At 47.6% G+C, this 20,544-nt stretch overlaps 1 protein-coding gene across 1 annotated transcript in view; it reads left to right on the top strand.

Moving 5' to 3' along the window:
• The window catches only part of SLC35E1 (solute carrier family 35 member E1), a gene marked incomplete at its 5' end in the record, with an annotated part of 19,703 nt that extends 961 nt beyond the window's left edge, over positions 1-18,742 (top strand). Inside the window, 5 exons of the mRNA XM_077776994.1 lie at positions 297-367; positions 1,921-2,058; positions 3,463-3,588; positions 14,979-15,224; positions 15,665-18,742. Of these exons, the coding sequence (XP_077633120.1) occupies positions 297-367; positions 1,921-2,058; positions 3,463-3,588; positions 14,979-15,224; positions 15,665-15,895 (812 nt within the window). The remainder of the gene's footprint in view (positions 1-296; positions 368-1,920; positions 2,059-3,462; positions 3,589-14,978; positions 15,225-15,664) is intronic.
• Positions 18,743-20,544: the final 1,802 nt, after the last annotated feature.

Below are 20,544 nucleotides of genomic sequence, written 5' to 3'. Positions count from 1 at the left end.
GACGGCCTGGGATACCAGGCTGAGAAGCCAGCTTCTGTTGGGAAGGCTCTGGGGGCCAACGAGACATTTAGCAGGGGAGGGGCTCGCACAGGGGTCTGGGGGAGGGAAGTGGCTGGGAAGAGAGCTGGGAGCTGAGCAGGGCGGATCACAACTGTTGGGTTGGGGGGAGCCCCACAGAAAGAGAAGGGCTGAGGAGGCTTGAAGGGCTGCATCGCTCTAGTGGAGATGGGACGGGGTCCCGGGGTGGGTTCCACGACTAAGACGGCCCCCTGAGAGCCCCTTGCCTCTCTTTGCAGTCAAGGCTACCATGCCCATCTGGGTGGTTCTCTTGTCCCGGATCATCATGAAGGAGAAGCAAAGCACCAAGGTAACCTGGGAGGGTTCTGGGCAGGTGGGGGCCCCAAGGGCTTGCTGGCCGGTGCCCAGCTGGTGACGTGGTTGCGGCTCCTGGCTTCCTGTCAAATCAGGAAGTCCGCTTAGAGGCTTCGGGTGGCTGTTTTACTAATGTTCTGTAATCTCTTTGGAGGCAGTGGTGTGTGGTGCGTGTGTCCCCGAGTTGTCGCTGCCGTGTGGTCTTGGGGACCCTCCCGTCTTTCGCAGGTCCAGCTTCCCTCCTGTGTTTGCTAGTGGGCAGTGACTTGGTCCCATCCTGGCCAGGCACCACATGCCCCTCCAGGGGAGGCTGGGGATGCAACATCTGATGCCTTGCTGGAACTCTGACAGAGTTTCACGTCTTCGCAGGTGACCGCAGTCAGGATGGGGACTTCTGGGGGTCAGAAGTGAGGTGCTAGTCAAAAGAGTCTGATTCTGGCAAAATCCGACAAAGTCTTAGAAGTAAAAACAACCAGGAATTGTGAGTGTCTGGGAATGGAAATGAAAGCAAGCCGCAGAGCCTCGAGCTGCATAAGGAAGATGCTTTGGGCACAATCCAGTGTCTGTTTAAGATGCCAAGGCTGGGTATTTCCTGGCTTGGCGTGAGAGAAGCTGTGGCTTCAGCCAGAGACGGCCTTGCTCCATGGCCTTAAGGGGAAGTGCGACTCCTGTTGTCCCAGCTGGAATCCATTTCATGCTGGACAGAGTGCTGCTTCTCTATGTGGTTGGTTTCTGGCATCTCGTACTTTATGTAACTCAGAGCGGCCGGTGCCCTGGATCGGCTTATAGAAATTGGGCCACTTCTGGCTTATTATTTTGTTTCAGCCTCTTTTTCTCTGTAAGACCTGGGTGTGCTCTATAGCCCGCCCCCAGGGTGATGTCAGGTGTGACTTGTCTCCCTGGGCTGGAGTTGCCTGGGAGGTGTGCAGCTTCACCACTGGATATCACATCGTGTTTATCAGGTTTCCCTGTTGGTCGGGACATTGTACCCAGCTTGGGCAAGAAGCCGCCACCTTCCGCAGTGAGGAAGGACTGAGGAATGGCCTAGGCAAAGACTAATGATAAAGACAGGGTATGTGTGGACCCACCCTATGAGACAGATAAGGCAGGTAATTGTCATTCTCGATATCAGGGGAAGAAACCGGACTTACAGGGAGAGGGGAGACTCAAATAGCCTGAGGCCCACAGCCAGCAGCGGGGGAGCAGGAATTCTGGTCCCCCAATCCCGAGCCCTCGCTCTAGCCTCCAGGGGTGGTGGAGAGGGCCTTACCACCACCTCCTAAAATTTTTGCAGTGCTTTAAAGTGTCCTTTGTAGGAAAAGGGTGAGCTAGATGTCACAAATGGATCCCACTTCTCTGGAGGTTTGGAGCCGTTTAGCCGCCAGAGCTCAGAAACTGCTGCACACACTAGGCCTTGTAAAGCTGGCCGTTCCCTTCGGTGAGGGAGGGAGAGCAGCCGCCGAGGCTCTCCTCCAGGCCCCGGGGTTGGGGGAGGGGGGGCAGCCTGGCTCCGCCCCTGCCGTCAGCGCCACCTGTCCGCCCCTGCAGGTCTACTTGTCACTCATCCCCATCATCAGCGGCGTCCTGCTGGCCACCGTCACCGAGTTGTCATTCGACATGTGGGGGCTCATCAGCGCCCTTGCTGCCACACTGTGCTTCTCACTTCAGAATATTTTCTCCAAAAAGGTATCTGGGTACCGGCTGGGATACGCCTGGGGGGTTTGCAGGCGCACGCGGGCGGCATGTGAAAAAGTGGTCAAGGAGAGGGTTCCCCCCCCTCCCCGCCCCCGAGTTGAAACAAACAGAACTGTTGCCCTTCTACTGGCTTTGTATCTGTTTCATTTTCCTAAGTAATTTGTTTCCTTTTATAACATTAGCATATATTCGATGAGGAAATATAGAGAAAGTGTCCTCCCCCCAAAATCCAGAAACTTATGTCCAGCTCCATAGTGGGTACTGGAGATGCTAATCAGCAGAGACCTGCCCCCTGTCTGGGGGTTTCCATGCTATTGAGTAAAAGTCACAGTCCCCCTAAAGAACTACTGTTTTTTGTTTGTTTAATGTTTATTATTTTTGAGAGAGAGAGAGGAGACACAGAATTCAAAGCAGTCTCCAGGCTCCGAGCTGTCAGCACAGAGCCTGACATGGGGCTCGAACTCACGAACCATGAGATCATGACTGGAGCCAGAATCCAACGCATAACCAACGGAGCCACCCAGGTGCCCCACAGAGAACTGCTGTCAGTGCTAGGGGTCTTTTCTGTACAGTTTTTAGAGTTGTAATATTATAGATACATTTTAGAATTGTGCTTTTGAAAAGCAAAATTAGTAACTTTGAAAATTAGTAAATTTTCATTTACCATTACAGCATTCTCCCATATCATTAAAGATGACTGCTCTAGGGCCACCTGGGTGGCTCAGTCGGTTGAGCATCCGACTTCAGCTCAGGTCACGATCTCACAGTTCATGAGTTCGAGCCCCACCTCGGGCTTGCTGCTGTCAGCCTGTCGGTGCAGAGCCCGTGTCGGATCTTCTGTCCCTCTCTCTGCCTTTCTCCCACTTGCCCTCTCTCAAAAATAAGTATTTAAGAACAAACTATTGCTCTAAGTCCCGTAATAATACTCTTTTCCAGGACCACAGGGAACGCAGCCATTTTCCAACTCTTCATTTTAAGTCACACAGTAATGAGCATTTTTGTGCACGCAGTTTTTCTGTGTCTCGGGTTATTTCCTCACGTAGGCTGACCATTGTTGGGTCAGAGTATATGAGATATTTGTGGCTGCTGACAGACTTTGCCTGGTTGCATTCTGGAACATACATAAGCTGATTTAGACATAAGCCAGTAGAATTTCAGAGTGCCTGTTTCACTGCAGCTTCGCCAGTATTGAGTGTTGGTTTTTTTCATTCTCAGTCCTTCATATTTGTCTTGGGCACAGGCTGTGTGTCTCATCGTAGGTGCACTGGTAGGTTTGGTGGTCAAGGTCAGCTGTCAGGGCTAGTGTGTAGTCACTGTGTCTGGGGCCTGGGTAACTGGAGCCTTTCGTGCCATTTTTAGTTTCAGTTGGCCTTTAAAGAGGTTTTCTCTTTGCAGGTTTTGAGAGACTCGCGGATCCACCATCTGCGGCTGCTGAACATCTTGGGCTGCCACGCTGTCTTCTTTATGATCCCCACGTGGGTCCTGGTAGACCTTTCAGCCTTCCTGGTCAGCAGCGACCTGGTGAGTCGGCCAGTGCCACGGACACACCCTTTTCCTAACTAGTTCCAAACCACGTGCTTTGTCGGGGAGTTACAGCTGTGTTGACTTTGGACATCCGGGCCCCTGGCAGCCAGCCCTCTGAGCTCTCGGCTTTGTCAGGGCTGCTTTCTCGTGCGGTCGCAGGAGATGTTCTTCCTTCGCATTTCCTCCCCCAGCGGGCTGGCTCTCAGGTATTGGCAGCTGCCTCCTTTGGGCCAGTGGCATCAGGAAGGAAATGCCAGCACAGGCGACCTCCCTGTCCTGACAGCCTGGTTCAGGTCTCACTTTGACTTGTTAAAACTGTGCTGCCGTTGCCTGATTCCTCTCTCGGTGCCATCTCTGTCCGTACTTCCCTTGACTCTGGGTGTATCCAGAGCTCTCTGAGCGCGCGAAAGAAACGCTTCCCACCAGCTGCGGGGCCAGCCTCCAGAAGGGTCACTGGAAACTAACGCAGGTGACGGTGATAAGGAGGAGGTAGGCGTGGTTTCTTCCAAGCCTGAGTTACAGAGAGGGGAGTGAATGTTTATTAGGACTTAATGAGGCCTGATGGAGTCCTTGGCATTGGTCTTTAGCCCTTAGCACTGTCTGGAGACCTAGTGCCCGTTACTTTCATTTTCCAGATGAGGAAACTGGCTCTGTTCTAACTTCCTTTCATATTGATTAGCTGTAATTTTTCATCATCTCCCAGGACGATTGTTTGAACTACACGAAAAGCAGTTCAGTGCTTCTCTCTCTCTCTCTTTCTTTTTTTTTTTAAATTACCGATTTTTCGAGAACACTTCTTAGCTGACTGTAAATGTTAACCAGTGAGTTGGGGGGGGGAAATGTGAGAGGGGTAAAGGAAGGTCCTCTTATTTATTATTTCGATATCGTTGTGGACTCCTGGGTCAGTTGCACATCTTAACACTCTTCTTACTCAGATTCTCCTGTCCTGGCCAGGGGAGTCCTTCCCCCTGGCTCCCTGGCCTTCTGACAGCGCAGGTCAGCCTTTGGTCCAGCCGGATGTTCTTTCCTGTCTTGTGCCTCTCCCGTCCCAGACGTGCAGTCGGCCGCTCCTTAGGGAGCCCGGGCTGCTTGTATAGAGAGTGCTGTTGAGAGACACAGGCCGTGCGTGCTCACCACTGTTGGGTTGTCCTTGCTTTTAAGTCTTTGGGGTGAAAAACTAGGAAGGTCCCGTTGGGGCAGAGGGGAGAGTTCATTCCAGTTCATTCCAATTCAACATGACAGGATTTATCATTGCTGTGATTTTTAAGTTTATGTTTTTTCTGGGACGCTTGGTTCCTTGCCAACTTGTTCTTTGCTTACCCTTCCCGTAATTCCTCATGTGGGAGATGCCACTATCCACACACCGAGCGCTTCGGCGTGAAGATCACGGGACGGCCGCGGGCAGGACCCGAGGGAAGTCTAAGGTCTCTTTGCCTCTCTTCTTTCTTTGTCCTTAGGATGTGTCCCGTTACAGACGCACAGCTGGAATGCTGTGTTCTGGGGGCGCTGGAAATCATCGTTGTCACAATGCGCCCGTGTCACCGGCTTGTCCAGTTGGGTTCTTTTACTTCCATTGTTTTCCATTTGTAGGCATTGCTTTCCCCCACCCCCCACGCCCCACACTGAATTTATCAGACCTTAGTATTTCCAAAGCCAAATGCGATGAGAAGGTTTATCCAACAAGCCTGGCTTCAGGGGCGCCTGGGTGGCTCTGCTGGCTGTGTGTCCGACTCTTGATTTCAGCTCAGGGCATGAACTCAGGGTGTGGGGCTCTGCACTGGGTACGGAGCCTGCTTAAGATTCTCTCCCTTTCCCTTCCCCTTCCCCTCCCCGCAAGCACGCGCTCTCCCCGCCCAAAAGTAAATGAAATAAAAATATTACGAAACAAAAACAAAAAACCAAAGAAGTCTGGCTTCAGTCCCTGTCACCTCCCCAATCTCTTGTCCCCCTCCCCCCGCAGTTACTCACTTGCATGCTCTTGGTTTGTTCTTTCAGTGTTTATTTTTGCAAATGTAAGCGCATTTGTATATATTCATACCTTTCTCCTCCTTACACAGAAAGTGACTTTTTCGGTAGAGAAGAGCCCTTTGCTATTTTCACTCAGTGATCTGTCCTGGGGATCGATTATTCCCTATTGACATATTTAGGTCTTTCTCATTCTTTTTATTGGCTGCAGATATTGTTGATGGGCTGGGTGTCAGTTCCTTTATTGTGTCCTATTTACAACTTCTTAGGGTCTCTGTATACGCGCACACGCACACGTACTTCTAGGCTTTGCTCTAGTAACTTTGCATTCAGGCCACTTTTTAGTTTTATTCCAGTGATTACCTTCTTTGTAATACTTTTAGTGACCTGATCTCTTTGTTGAGCGAGTGCATACATATTTTTGACCTCGATGGGGTGCTTATATGCTCTAATAGTTTTCCGAGGAGCACGCTGTATTTGGCCCTGCTGCCGTGTGAAGGCAGGGCTCCTACCCACTGGGGCTCCCCCTCTCCGCCCTGTGTCTTGGCACGGACGCCAGGAGATGTGCTTCGTGGTGGCAGGGAGAAGGGTCAGATAGGACATCACCTGGAATCTGCCGCTCGCCAGGCTACCAAGATTCAAAGGCTCTGGTGGGCAGTTCCCACACACGGGCAGCCCCACAGCTGACAGCCTGACTGAAGCCAGGCGGGAGTCACTAGATTCTGGAGCCGGCAGCCTGGTTTTAAAGCTTTTACAAGATGAGTGAAGCAGCTGTTTGAGGACAGAAAAGTAAATGGCACTGGACAAGCTGGGGTTGAAGACCAGACTTCAAAGTACCCTGAGTCAGCAGCTTGCCTTTCTTTTTTCTTTTCTTTTCTCTTTTCTTTCTGTTATTTATTTATTTTGAGAGAGAGCGAGCAACAGTGAGTAGGGCAGGAGCAAAGAGAGGGAGAGACAGAATCTGAAGCAGACCCCCTGCCGTCAGTGAAGAGCCCGACATGGGGCTCGAACTCACAAACCGTGATATCGTGACCCAGGCCGAGGTCAAGAGTCAGATGCTTAACCGACTGGGCTACCCAGGCGTCCCTCAGTTTGCCTTTCTTTCGTCTCCTGTACCTTCAGCCTGGACTCGCAGCCCAGGGTGCTGCACAGGGTGAGAACAGAGCAAGACACCCTCTACTTCTGGATCAGGGAAGGGGAAAGGAGATTCCTGATGCTCAGAGTAAGGCAGATGCCCTGCTGGTCTTTTCCTGTTACTTTTGTTTCTTTGTTCGCCTGTGTCCCAGGCCCCTGGCAATCCCGTGGTGGGGGCAGCAGCAGGGTCCCACAGCACCTCAGCACCTGAGATGCTGAGTGAGGGCAACAACCTCCCTCTGCAGTCAAAGAGAGGGATTAGCCCCCACTGTGTATTTTCCTCTTTTAATCTGCCCACTGCTTGGTCCCAAGTAGACATACAGTTGTGGGAAGGCCATATTAGAGCAGGCTAATTGTGCCACAGGCCTTCGACTAGAGAACTGGTTCCTAGGGGTAACCCTAGGAGATCGTGGAGAAGGAGGAGCTTGGGAAAGTGACCTCAGAGAACACCATGAAATCCTAGGAGCACCTCTGAGCTGTACGTGTGCTGATCGGATCCTAATAGCATGCCAAAGACTGAAACTGAATTATGAGATAGACTACTGCCCAGAACGCAGACTGATCGCTGGCTTGGGCACACTCTGGATGGAGCCACATACTGCGGAGAGGCTGTGAAAACGCAACTGACATTGGGACCAACACCCCCAGAAGGCTTGTCAAGCTTGTAGGCTGAACCCACCTGAGTCTGCTAAAACCAAATTCTGTATCAACATTCCATATAGGATTTAAACAAGACCTACAGTCTCACAGTATTCTGAATGTCCAGAATGTGATCCAAAATTACTTGGCATATGAAGAACCAGGAAACTGTCCAGTCGCGTATGAGAAGAGAGTCAACAGATGCCAACACTGAGATGACACAGATGTTGGAATTATTGAACAATTATTTTATTTTTTTTTAGTTTATTTATTTATTTTGAGAGAGAGCATGAGCAAGTAAGTCGGGGAGGGGCAGAGAGAGGGGGAGAGAGAGAATCCCAGGCAGGCTCCGCACTGTCCTTGCAAAGCCCGATGCAGGTCTCAAATCCACAAACCAGGAGATCATGACCTGAGCCAAAGTCAGATGCTGAACCGACTGAACCGCCCAGGCGCCCCTGAACAATGACTTAAAAAAAATTTTTTTTTAATGTTTTTGTTTACTTTTGAGATAGAAAGCACCAGGTGGGAAGGGGCACAGAGAGAGGGAGACAGGAACTAAAGCAGGCTACGCACTGACAGCAGAGAGCCCGAGGCAGAGCTCAAACTCATGAGCTGTGAGGTCATAACCTGAGCTGAAGCCAGACACTTAGCCAGCTGAGCCACCCAGGCACCCCCTGAACAATGACTTTAAAGCAATGATTATACTCATGCCCCAAGATGTAAGGGTGAATACTCTTGAGACAAATGCAAAGAATAAAAGAAGAACCAAATGGAAATTTTGGAAATTCAGAAACAGTAGCTTAAAAACTCACTGGATGAGGGGTGCCTGGGTGGCTCAGTCAGTTAAGTGTCCGACTTCAGCTCAGGTCATGATCTCACAGTCCATGGGTTTGAGCCCCGCGTTGGGCTCTGTGCTGACAGCTCCGAGCCTGGAGCTTGCTTCAGATTCTGTGTCTCCCTCTTTCTCTGCCCCTCTACCACTCACTCTATGTCTCTGTCTCTCAGAGATTAAAAAAAAGTTAAAAAAACCTCATTGGATGGATTCAATAGTAGAATGGAAATGACAAAGGAAAGGGTCAATTACTTGAAGATAGATCAATAGAAATTATCCAGTTTGACCCACAGTGAGAAAGATTAAAACACAAACAAGCAAACAATCTGGAAGCAGCCAGAGAAAAATAATGCATTACTTCTAGAAGAACAGCAGTTTGAATGACTGGATTTCTCATTAGAAACCATGAACACCAGAAAGAGGTGAAATAACATTTTTAAAGTACTGAAACTAAGAACTGTCAACACATAATTTTATATCCAGTGAATATAGAACCTCCAGAACCAATAGAATTATAAAAAAAAAAACTCACCAAGAATAAAGAACTGAATAATGTCAGCAACCAACTGGATATCTCATTAACATTTGTAGAACATTTTACCCCACAACCACATAACAGACATTCTTTTCAGGTATTCATGGAACATTCACCAAGATAAACCATATTCTGTGTTATAAAACGAACTTTAACAAAAGATCTGAAAACATACAGGGGCGCTTGGGTGGCTCAGTTGGTTAAGCATTGACTTGATCTCGGCTCAGGTCATGATCTCATGGTGCATGAGATTGAGCGCTGTGTTGGGCTTTGTGCTAACAGCATGGAGCCTGCTTGAGATTCTCTCTCTGCCCCTACCCTATTTGTACTCTCTCTCTCTCTCTCTCAAAATAAATAAACTTAAAAAATAAAAAAGAAATCTGAAAACATACAAAGTATATCCTCTGACAGCAATAACAGAAAGGTAACAGGAAAATGTCCACAAACATTTAGAAATTAAGCAACACATTTCTAAATGATGCATGGGCCCAAGAGGAAGCCTCAAAGGAAATAAAAAAATATTTTCAACTGAAGCAAAACTGAGAAAAAAAGAAGACATTACAAACACCAAGAGTGGAAGAGGGAATATCACTATAGACCTCACAAACATTTAAATGCTAGAGATACTACTGACAGTTCTATATACAGCATAGATGAAACAGACCCATTCTTCATAAACCACAAACTACCAAACTCACCTACCCAAAATGAACTAGATAACCTAAATAGTCCTATAGTTTTTAAGGAAATTGAATCCATAGGTTCAAACTTTCTAAAAACAAATCATCAGGCCCAGCTGGTTTCACTGGCAAATTCTATCAGACATTTAAGGAAAAATAAATGCTGATTCTACACAACCTCCTCCAGGAAACAAGACAAGGGAGTACTTTGGGCCATGTAACAAAACCAGTATTTCTCATGGACATCGAGGCAAAAGTAGTTAACAAAATATTAGCAGGGGCACCTGGGTGGCTTAGTTGGCTGAACATGCAACTCTTGATCTCAGTTCAGGTTGTGATTCCAGGGACATGAGGTCAAGCCGCACATCGGGCTCTGCACCAAGCATGGAGCCTACTTAAGAGTCTCTCTCTTCCTCTCTCTCTCTCTCTCTCTCTCTCTCTGTCTCTCTCTCTCCCTTCCCCCCCTCCCCCTTTCCCCCACTCACACTCTCTGTGTAAAAATTTTAAAAAATGTATTTTTAAAAGCCCCAAATACTAGTAAATCGAATGTAGCAACGTGTAAAAAGCATAATACACTATCACAAAGTGGGATTTAAATCAAGAATGCAAGGCTAATTCAATATTTGAAAATCAGTGTAATCTATAACAGTTTAAATAAGAAAATCACATATTCACATCAACTGATACAGAAAGGCATCTGACAAAATCCAACATCATTCATGAAGACGAACACACCAGGGGATGGCTCAGTTGTTTGAGTGTCTGACTCTTGGTTTTAGCTCAGGTCATGATCTCACTATCATAAGATTGAGCCCCAAGTCTCAGATCCCACTTAAGAGTCTCTTCCTCTCTGCCCCCCTCTCTCTCATGCATGCACATGTATGCTATTTCTCAAAATAATAAAATAAAATACAAAGTCAACAAACTAGAAATAGAAGGAAACCTCCTCAACCTGTTTTTTTTTTTAAATAAAAGCTGATTTTTATCAACAGCCATTCTTTCAACATGAACAAGCACACAGAATATTCTGCACACACATCACAGTTTTTAACATTAGTTAATAAAGCTTAAACACACAACCTGCATCCTTAAAAACATAGTCAAAATGCAAACTTAAAAGTCTTACTAATTTTTAAAAAGTTTGTGTTGGGTACCATTTGTGCAACATAGTTAATTTAGACATTTTCATTTTTTCTGCACATGAAAAAAGAGGCCAGTAGAAAATAAAGCCATTGAGGGTTTTAAAACAGCAGAATAGGCAGTTTTGCTGTGCAGGAGAAACAATATTAAATATTAGTTTTCCCAAGAATTCCACATTTAAAAATATGTAGTTCAAGTCACAGAATTTTTCTCAGTAGAGAGCTCAAGGTGATGCATAATTAGCTGCCTTAGATGGCCCATTTGAAAGTACAATGTCCCTTTTGCAGTATAATGTTACTGATTTTGGCACAGAAAATAAGTCTTAAGTATGAGAACATTATAAAAAAGAACATTATAAAAAAGATACTAATGCCATGATAAAAGATTGGAGGCTTTTCTTGCTAAATTCAGGAATAAATTCAGGATGTTCACTCTCAACGTGTTTATTCCACATCACACTTGACATCCTGGCCAGTGCAATAAGACAACAAAAAGAAATAAATAGATTTGAAAGGAAGAAATAAAATTCTAACGAGCAAAATCTTTTTCTTTAGTATTAATTATAAATAATTGCTTGAATTTTAACTCTAAATTTCCTCCTTGGAAAAGGTGGTAATGAAGAAAAAGTTGAGACCCATTAATCTATACAGGTATACCTTGTTGTGTTGTACTTAGCTTTATCACACTTTGCAGATACTACATTTTCACAAATTGAAGGTTTATAGCAACCTTGCAACAAGGAAATCTATTGGTGGTGTTTTTCCAACAGCCCACTGTGTCTTTGTGTCATGGTTTTAGTAATTCTTGGAATCTTTCAAACTTCTTGTTACCATATTTGTTATGGCGATCTATGATGAGTGATTATGACTCACTGAAACCTCAGATGATGGTTAGCATTTGGGAGTAATAAAGTTCTGTACCTTTAATTAAGGCATACACCTTTTTTAAAAGACATAATGCTATTGCACATTTCACAGTCTACAGTATAAACATAACTTATATATGCACTGAGAAACAAAAAAAAATCACTTGACTTGCTTTATTGCAGTATTTCCTTTATTGCAGTGGTCTGGAACTGAACTTGCAATATTGCCAAGATATGCCTGTATCTGTGTGTGTGTGTGTGTGTGTGTATGTGTGTATGTGTGTGTACATAGGCATTGACTTTTTTTAACCTAGAAAAGCAGATTGGAATATTTACATAGATAGGCAGTCAAACTGAAATAGTCAAAATAAGTCTGAGAAAGAATAAACTTGGAGGAACCACACTTACTTAAAGACTGAGTGTAAAAGGTACAGATATTGGTGAAGGGTGAGTGAGACACATAAATCAGTGAAGCAGAATCTTATGAAACTAAATGCACACAAATCTGGGTCATTGATTTTTGACAAAGATTGAAAGGCAATCATAGAGGAAAGGGTAGTTTCTTTAACAAATGGTGTTGGAACAATTGGACATAGATAAGCAAAAAACTGAGCCTTGACTTAGACCTCACACATTACAGAAAACTTAACTCGTAATGTATTCTAGACTTAAATGTAATGATAACCATTAGAAAGAAAAAACAGGAGAAAAATCTTCATCGTGACTTCGGATTAGTTCTTAGACATTCTACCAAAAGCAAAGTCCATAAAGAAAAAAATGGTAAATGGAGTTTCATCAAAATTTAAAACTTTTGCTCTGTGAAAGACTACCAACTGGGAGAAGATATTTGCAAATGACGTACTAACAGGACTTGGGTTCTGAATATATAAAGAACTCTCAAAACTCAATAGCAAGAAAATAACTTGCTTAGAAACGGGCAAAAGACTTGAACAGACTTTTCCCCATTGAGACTGTCGAGATGGCATATAAACAGGCAAGTAAAATATGCTCAACATCATTAGGTACTAGAGAGAAACAAGACCGTGATGAGATCCACCTGATACCTATTAGAATGGCTATAATAATTTAAAAAGACATAGATATCTTTGTCAAAGATAAGGCACAGTTAGAATTCTTACATATTGTTGGAGTAAATACAGAATGGTACCACCATTCTAGGAAACTTTTGGGAGTTTCTTCTGAAGTTAAACATACACTAATCATATGACCCAGCAATCTCACATGTGGGTGTTAACTTTAGAGAAATGAAACTGAAGTTCACACAAATGTTTATAGCAACTTCACTCATGACCACCAAAAATTGGACACAACCCAGATGTCCTTCAAGTGAGTGAATAAAAAACAAAACAAGCCCACTTTGGTACATTCATACAATGGAGCATTGCTTGGCAACAAAAACAAAAGTCATCAGCTATTGTTCCTTATGACAACTTGGGTGGATGTCACAGGCATTATTGCTGATAGAAAGCAGCCTGTCTGAGAAAGTTCCATCTCATTCCACTTCTAGAGTAATCTCTAAAAGAGACCTAGAGGGAAGAACACATCATTACCTGGCTTGGGGAAGGGGATTCATACCAAGAAGCCTGGGAGAGTGTTGTGGGGGGATGGAGTCGTTCTGAATCCTGATTGTGCGGGGAAGAAACACTTGACTAGTGTTAAGTCAGTTTAAAAAAAAAGATTGACTGTGTTCCTTTTCTGAGAAAGAGGTATCTATGCAAGCTGGTGTCTATCTTAGCTTGTAAGTCCGTGTCGGTCATCTGAGGAAAGGACTCGTGAGAGAACAGGTCAGCTTACCACAGAAGCATGCTGGTGCGCTCACGTGCCTTACAGGGGCTGTTATCCCAACTCGGGGCAAAAGTTAGGGTGACCTTGAGCAGGTCACCTAAGCGTATCTTGTTCTCCTTTCAGAGGACCTCGTGATCCCTCCCTCGCTCAGAGGGTGGTAGAAATGGAATCAGGTGGCCATTCCGAGACTGTTCCAGCTCCCATGCTGGCAGGCCACTAAATGCCACCTTCCTGGAGGGACCCAGCTGTGTCCAATACCAGTGTGGCTTGAGGTTGGGATGCAGAGAGCAGGTGCCACCAGGCAGCTGTGGCTTTGCGACCTTCGCAGCCACACTAGGTCTTGAGGGTGCTCTGCCCCTGGGGCACAGGGACGTGCGGACTGTCCCAGCACTCCAGACAAGGTCAGACACTGCAGAGAGGGACAGCCTGGACCCGTCCATGGCTGGTGTACTGTCTTCTGAGGTCCTTCCACTGGCCTGGCAGCTCTGCCTTATCGCAGCCTCTTGGTCCCACTTGGTTCCTCAGGACTGGTACCGACGTAGGACTGTGGGAGCTGGGGAGGCATAGGAGTGGTGGCCCGTGCCTTCCGGTATCCGACCCCGAAGAGATGTCCGCAAATGTTCAGCGCTCGCTGGGCACCCCAGCCGCCTGGCCAGCGCGGCCCCCACCTGGTGGTCAACTGCTGCCTGTTCTGGGATCGAGCCAGGCTTGGGGGCAGTGGGGGTGGGGAGTGGTGTTCTGTGGTCCAGATGTGTGCTAGTGGTGGGTTCCTCTGGGCCCCCTTAGTCAGACTGCCTCATTCTGGAAAGGGTCAGATGATAACTAAAGTTGTGAGAACATCTCATGTTTGGCTTGGGACTGTTTTAAAACACTTTCACAGCCATGAACCTTTTGATCGTCCCAGCAGCAGCATTGTGTGGGCTTAGCACGGTCGGTGTCTTCTCTTGCACAGAGAAAGAAAGTGTGACTTGAAAGGTCAACTGGCTGGAGGCAAAGGGCCTCCAGTGTTCCCAGTGACAGGGAAGACCCAGGGCTTCTGGCTCCTTGCCTGGGGTTCTTCTATTACTAGGTCCTTTGCATCCTCAGGGGCTGCCTTCCCAGGGCCTCCCTGTCTTACAGAATGTGGCATGTCTACTACAGTCTGAATGTTTGTGTTCCCCCCACCCTAATGTCTGTGTTGAAACCCAGCTCCCTGTATGATGGTATTAGGAAGGGGGGCACTTGTCGGACAGGGTTGATGGCCTTATAAAGTGAGACCCAGTGAGCTCTCACCCCTTCCGTCACAAGAGGGCACAGTGAGAAGACCCCACCTATGAACTGGGAAGCTCACACCAGACACTGAGTCTCCTTGATCTTAGACTTCCCAGCTTCCAGAACTGTGAGAAATAAGTATCTGTTGTTTACAAACCACCCCCCGCCCCCCCGCCAGCCTATGGTATTTTGTGAGAGCAACTCAACTGGACTAAGATTGTCCGGTAGGCAGACGTTGCTCTGCTAACCCCAGAGCTCCCAGTCCTCACTGTCCGGGACACGGGAAGCTTCAGGTCCCATCGGGCTCTTGGAGCGCCCCGTCCTCAGCAGGGACGGAGCTGATCACTGCTGTCGTGCCGCGCGTGCAGGACTGTGAGAGTCAGGAGCTTGTGCAGATCAGGCACCTGTTACACACAGCAGTACACAGCCAGAACTCCCCACCCAGCCACTGGCCCCAGCAAGCCGCTTTGTGCCGCGCCCACACCTCTGCCAGGGCCAGCGTGTGACCCCAGCGTTGTTCCTGCCTCCTCTTGTCTCTAGACCTATGTGTCCCAGTGGCCCTGGACGCTCCTGCTCCTGGCGGTCAGCGGCTTCTGTAACTTTGCCCAGAACGTCATTGCCTTCAGCATCCTCAACCTCATCAGCCCTCTGAGCTACTCCGTTGCCAATGCCACCAAGAGAATCATGGTCATCACGGTGTCCCTGATCATGCTGCAAAACCCAGTCACCAGCACCAACGTCCTGGGCATGATGACAGCCATCCTGGGGGTCTTTCTGTACAACAAAGTGAGTCTGGGGTGGGGTGGGCTGTCCCCTCGATACCTAGGGAGGCACCAAGTGTTGGTGGAGGGGAGGAAAAAGTGGCCTCACCAGGAGCTCCGAGGCTGGCATTCCAGCTCCCAGCTGTGTGGTGTTGGTGTGGCCCTTCCCGGCCCGGCTTTCCTTTTCCTGTGTAGATGATTCTGGGTCCATGCCCTGCTCCAGCTGTGGCTCTTGGGTTTATGGAGGCTTCGTCAGGGATTTCATGGCCTCCTCAAGAAGGCTCTGTTTAGTCCAGGGTAAAGACATGGATGGCTAATAGGGAGGGGTGGCCATGCCTTAGCCCTGCTTGGGTCAGTGCTTCAGTGGGGCCTTGAAGGGCTGCTCGGATGCGAAGTGCTCCTCTGTCCTGTGCGCATGTCCCGGGGAAGGAGCCAGTTGTCTCATTGACTCTCTTGACCTTGCAGACCAAGTACGATGCCAACCAGCAAGCCCGGAAGCACCTCCTCCCTGTCACAACGGGGGACCTGAGCAGTAAGGAACATCATCGGAGCCCCCTGGAAAAACCTCACAATGGCATCCTCTTCCCGCAGCACGGGGACTATCAGTATGGCCGCAACAACATCTTAACAGATCACTTCCAGTACAGTCGGCAGAGCTACCCAAACTCGTACAGTTTGAACCGTTATGATGTGTAGAGTGTAGAGGGCAGGGTGGTACCTGTGTGACTCCTTCCCCCACTCCCTAGCGGTACCAGAAACTTCTGACAACCAGTGAATGTACAACCCAGCCGAGGAGACGGTGTGCAACCATCAGAAGACCCTGGGCTTCCCAGCCCCTTGGGGGCCGCAGGACCCTGCCCTGCAGTAAGGACCACCGCCCCCAGGCTGCCGTGTTCCAGGCCCTTTCTTCCTGGAGTCTGTCATCCGAGGGCTGTGTTGCTGCGGAGATCTTGGCCAGGTTTCTACCTTTCTGTGTGGTCTCACTCCCCAAGTCATGTATTTGAGAGTTCTTGTTCTGCTTTCCAGATAGTGTTTCCAGGTAACTCTCCGGAGAGGCGGGATCACTGGATGCAGACATCCCCGAGCAGGCTCTTAAGAGGGGGTCTCCCTGGGGGCCTAGGAAAGGACAGTCGGCTGGTGCTGGAGAACAACAAACTAGCTGCTTCGATTCCGCGGCTCAGATAGGCCAAGGGCTGAGGCACGCGTGGAGCCGAGGGGTCCTAATTAAAAGCATCTCCAGTAACAAAGGTGGACCCAGTTTCCGGTCAGCCCGTTGGCCGTTTGCAGGTACTGGCAGATGTTCCAAAGAGAGAAGCTACTGCAATTAGCCTTGAATTCTTGGAGCCTGATTCTTTGACCTGCAAGTCCGCGTCGGTGCGTGTCCAGATCCAGGGGGCAGGGCGGCTGCTCTCTCCTGCGCCCTCTCTCCCCTAGCCAGAGCAGGCTTCTCTCCTCGCTGGGGACGTCAAACGCGGAGTGGCTCCGGGGCTGTCAGAGCATTCGGAAATCATGTTCAGTGTTTCAGGCTCTATTTCTGTAATATTCGTTTTGTCTTTTCTGAGGAGTCTTCACTTCGGTGATGACTTCGTAGAATGTTTGGCGGGGAGATGTTAACCTCATGAGGATCTTGCATTTTTCTAGGGAATATTTTGTATTGTGTAGTTGTGTCTGTTTAGGCCATGGATTCCTATGGCGGAGGGGGGGGGACGCATGAGGACTGGCTTATAGATTGAAAACCCTTTTGTTCTCAAATGTTTAAAAACAAGAAGAATTCCTTCTGGTGATGCGTGTCTTGATGCGTTTCAGCATTAGTAGGAAGCGCTAAAGTGTTCTGAAGCTCCCAACGGCCCCGGCCGCTGAACGCAGAGAATGTCACGCAGCAGTTGTGTAATAGAGGAGGCCACCGCACTTTGATCCCGTGACCTGACCTGGCGGTGTCCGCATTAGCATCTGAATCATGTCCCGGAGAAGGGGTGAGCGCCAGGCTAGGATCTGGGTTTGGATAAATCACGTATCAGGAAAATTATGTGGCCCCAGCAGGTAGGCCATGTGCCGAGGTTCAGGTCAGCGTCACAAGAGGACCCTGTCCTCCGAGGGGACCGCTGGCCCAGCAGCTGGGGTCTCCACTGTCTGCCTTCTTCCTTCAGGGCTGTGCCCAGCCTCCTGAATAGGCACTTGGAGCGAGAGCCGCATATGGGACAGTGGGTCACCTTTCGTGTCCTGGTGAGACATTTTCCTGTCAGAGGAAGTACCATGGCTTATGATGGACTCTTGGTTTCGTTATTTTGTCAGCTTATGGATGGGCTGTTCCCGGAGGTCGCCCTGTCCCCTTCTGGCTGGAGTTTATGCACCACCAGCCTCAGGTCCCTGTGTGTTCACACGTCGTTCACTTTCTTTAGGGTGATTTTGTTTGGCCCCAAATTTGGAGACGGTTGCTGTGTAAAACAGGAAGGCGAAACCCTGAAGCGTATTTGTGAAAAGAGCTTGCTGTGTGTCTTTAGAGGCATTACAGTCTGTAGCTGAACTTTTCTCACTAGTTAATAGCAACAAATGGGGATAATTTTGCACCACAAAGATACTACGGTAGTTTTTAACGATTATAGTAACTGATTTCCTTGAACAGATAATTGAATTCCAAAATGAACTGTGTGTCTTTTTGGGTTTCATGAAATTTATGATGTTGCTAAAATTTGTATATTAATTTGTTTCCCTTTTCCAATGCAAGATCTGCTGGCAAGGGGAACTGACTGGTTTTATTACGGTTTATAAATTAATAAACGGGGTATTTAATTCTGTACATAAATCTACAGCAAGTACATACACTGGAATGAATGAGACAATCATATTAGACCAAATCATCAGATCAAAACACAAAGACATACTTCTGAGACTTGAAGGTTCAGAGCTGACACTGACCTCCTGAAGGCCAGTTTGCGAGCCACTTCGGCCCTGGCCTGTCACCCCTACCCACTCCCACACTCCCGTTTGCAGCTCTGCTCCCCTCTCCCTCCTCCTCGCTGGGGTTTGTGGCAGCAAATTAGTCTACCCATCCATTGTATGGTCTTGCCTACACTAACTCGAACCCAACTCCTTCATTTTACGGAAGGGGAAACTGAGACTCAGAGGGCATTTCTGAATAGTGTTTGTTCACTATTTTGAGACTCGGTGTGGACTCTTTAAGCACCTTATTTTAAGTCATTTGTTATAGGGAAAATCAAACCCCTATTACCAAGGAGAGAAACCAAACATGTTAAAGTGAAGCAAGCAGCACTTGGGATTTCTGAATTTTGCTGTGTATTCGGCATATGTCACGCAACAGGCCCTTTATTATTGCTGGGATATAACCAGACCCGGGTAACTTAAGGCCTAACAGTCTTAAGGGGATAGAACATTAAATTTTTAAAGGAACTGAAAATTGTGATTTTTTTTTTTTCAACTGTCACCTGTTTTCAAGACTTAAATGCTATAGACTTCTGTGGGAATGATACTGTGTGTATATTCATTGATGGCATTTACCAAAAATAAACGATGGTCTCCAGGGAATCAAGATTGGTCCTAATTTGTCAGTGAGGGTCTTTCTGAGTGACCCTGTCTTCAGTGTGCCCAGCAACAAAATGTTCACACACTCTCATGTGTGAACAAACTGCAACTTTTTTCCTGAGCCAAAACGAGGACATGTGATGTGTGAATTTATGACACGGTAGGATAAAACTAGAGTCACAGCTCATCAGTTAATGACACGGCTTTATTGAACAGAATAGCGCGGAGAAGCCAAAAGTGTGTAGCAGCTCTGCTCATGAAGCGTGATTTTGAGGAAGAGCGGCTAATAGACGTACTACACACCTAACACAGTGGTGGATTCTTCACACACGATCCTTACAAGTTTTATTAACCTTAATATGCAGATGAAAATGAGGCACAAAAGGCTGTCACTTGCCTGGGATCACACAGGAAGTCTGCCTCCAAAGCCCGTTTCCCCCCCTATTACTCAGAAACCGATTACCTACAGAATTTCCTTCGGCCACAGTTGAAGAGTAGGAGTTGCTGCTAAAACAACGCTCCACATCCTTTTAAGTCCTAATCCTTTTGTCTCCGGATTTACTGGGCACCTCGGATGAGCCACGTACTGGAAACAGATGCCTAAGCCTCAGAGCTGGGCTTCATCTGCAGATGCGTCACTAAGTAAGGAGCATACAGGTTCTACGTTGGAGATACGGAAAATGGTAAGGGAAGTACAGGATAATTATCTGAGGGGAATGGAATGGAAATGTTTTGACTTATTACACTTACAATTTTCAGGCTGTTTTATTTGCATGTTTTGTATTACACACATCTCATTTAACCAGCAGGACCCAAGAAGGAGATATTGGCCCCATTTTACAGGGCAGTGGAAACAAAGTCCCGCTCGGCCTAGGGAGCAAGCCAGGAATCCAGGAAGTGTCGGACTCCAAGCCAGGGCCCTTTGCCCTGCACAGCGGTCAAGATAAAGCGAGCGGTTTTGTTTTTCCTTTGTCCTATATTCCCAAGAGGAGGTGATGTCCTCAGAGGTGTGTCCTTTCGTTTCAGTTGCGTGGGCCATGCTGCCACAGTCAGACCTGGACGGAGTCCTCCTGTCTGGGCGACCCGGTGGCTCTGTAGTCCCCACCGCGGCTTCCACAGGGCCTGCAGAGGCTCTGCCCCAGGATGGAGCCGCTGCCTGACAAGTCAAGACCTGTTCCTACGGAGACAGGAACAGCTCATGCTGCGTATGGCCCCACTGTTCAGACACCAGTCTCAACTCCTACCTGGGAGTGAACTCCCCAGGGACTGGAATACCCACTATGTCCCCAGGGCAACTCCTTTGTGACCAGAGGCTTGCTTGGTGATGTGACCTGGCGCCGAGGAATGCTGCTTGCTCCAGGACTGGACAGGACGGTCTCTGTTCCTACATCATCCCTCCTGCTGTGGCTTCAGCCAGTTGACCACATGGGGTTCAGTTACTGTAGGAAACGAGGTGACAGTAACACCAAGCTTCGGCTTTATTGAGACTATAGGTCTGATGGGCACAGAGTTCCTTAGTCACCCGCTACTTTTTTAATAACAACTTACATTGTCCATGTATTTTTTTAACTTGAAAAAAATTGTTAAAGCTAAAAAATACCTAAACAGACACCAAAAAGAATGAGTTAATGGAAACCAACCTGATGAGAAACTACCATTAAAAAAAAAAAAAGAAAAAAAAGAATGAGCTACGGGTGTCTGGATGGCTCAGTCAGTTAATCATCCGATCTTGGTTTTGGCTCAGGTCATGATCACACAGTTGTGAGACAGAGCACCGAGTTGGGCTCTGTTTGGGATTCTCTCTC

The sequence above is a fragment of the Crocuta crocuta genome, unplaced genomic scaffold (genome assembly GCF_008692635.1).
Source record: "Crocuta crocuta isolate KB4526 unplaced genomic scaffold, BGI_CrCroc_1.0 scaffold77, whole genome shotgun sequence".
NCBI lineage: Eukaryota > Metazoa > Chordata > Mammalia > Carnivora > Hyaenidae > Crocuta > Crocuta crocuta.
Note: the sequence above shows the minus strand (reverse complement) of the source record. Positions and strands in the feature narration are given on the sequence as shown.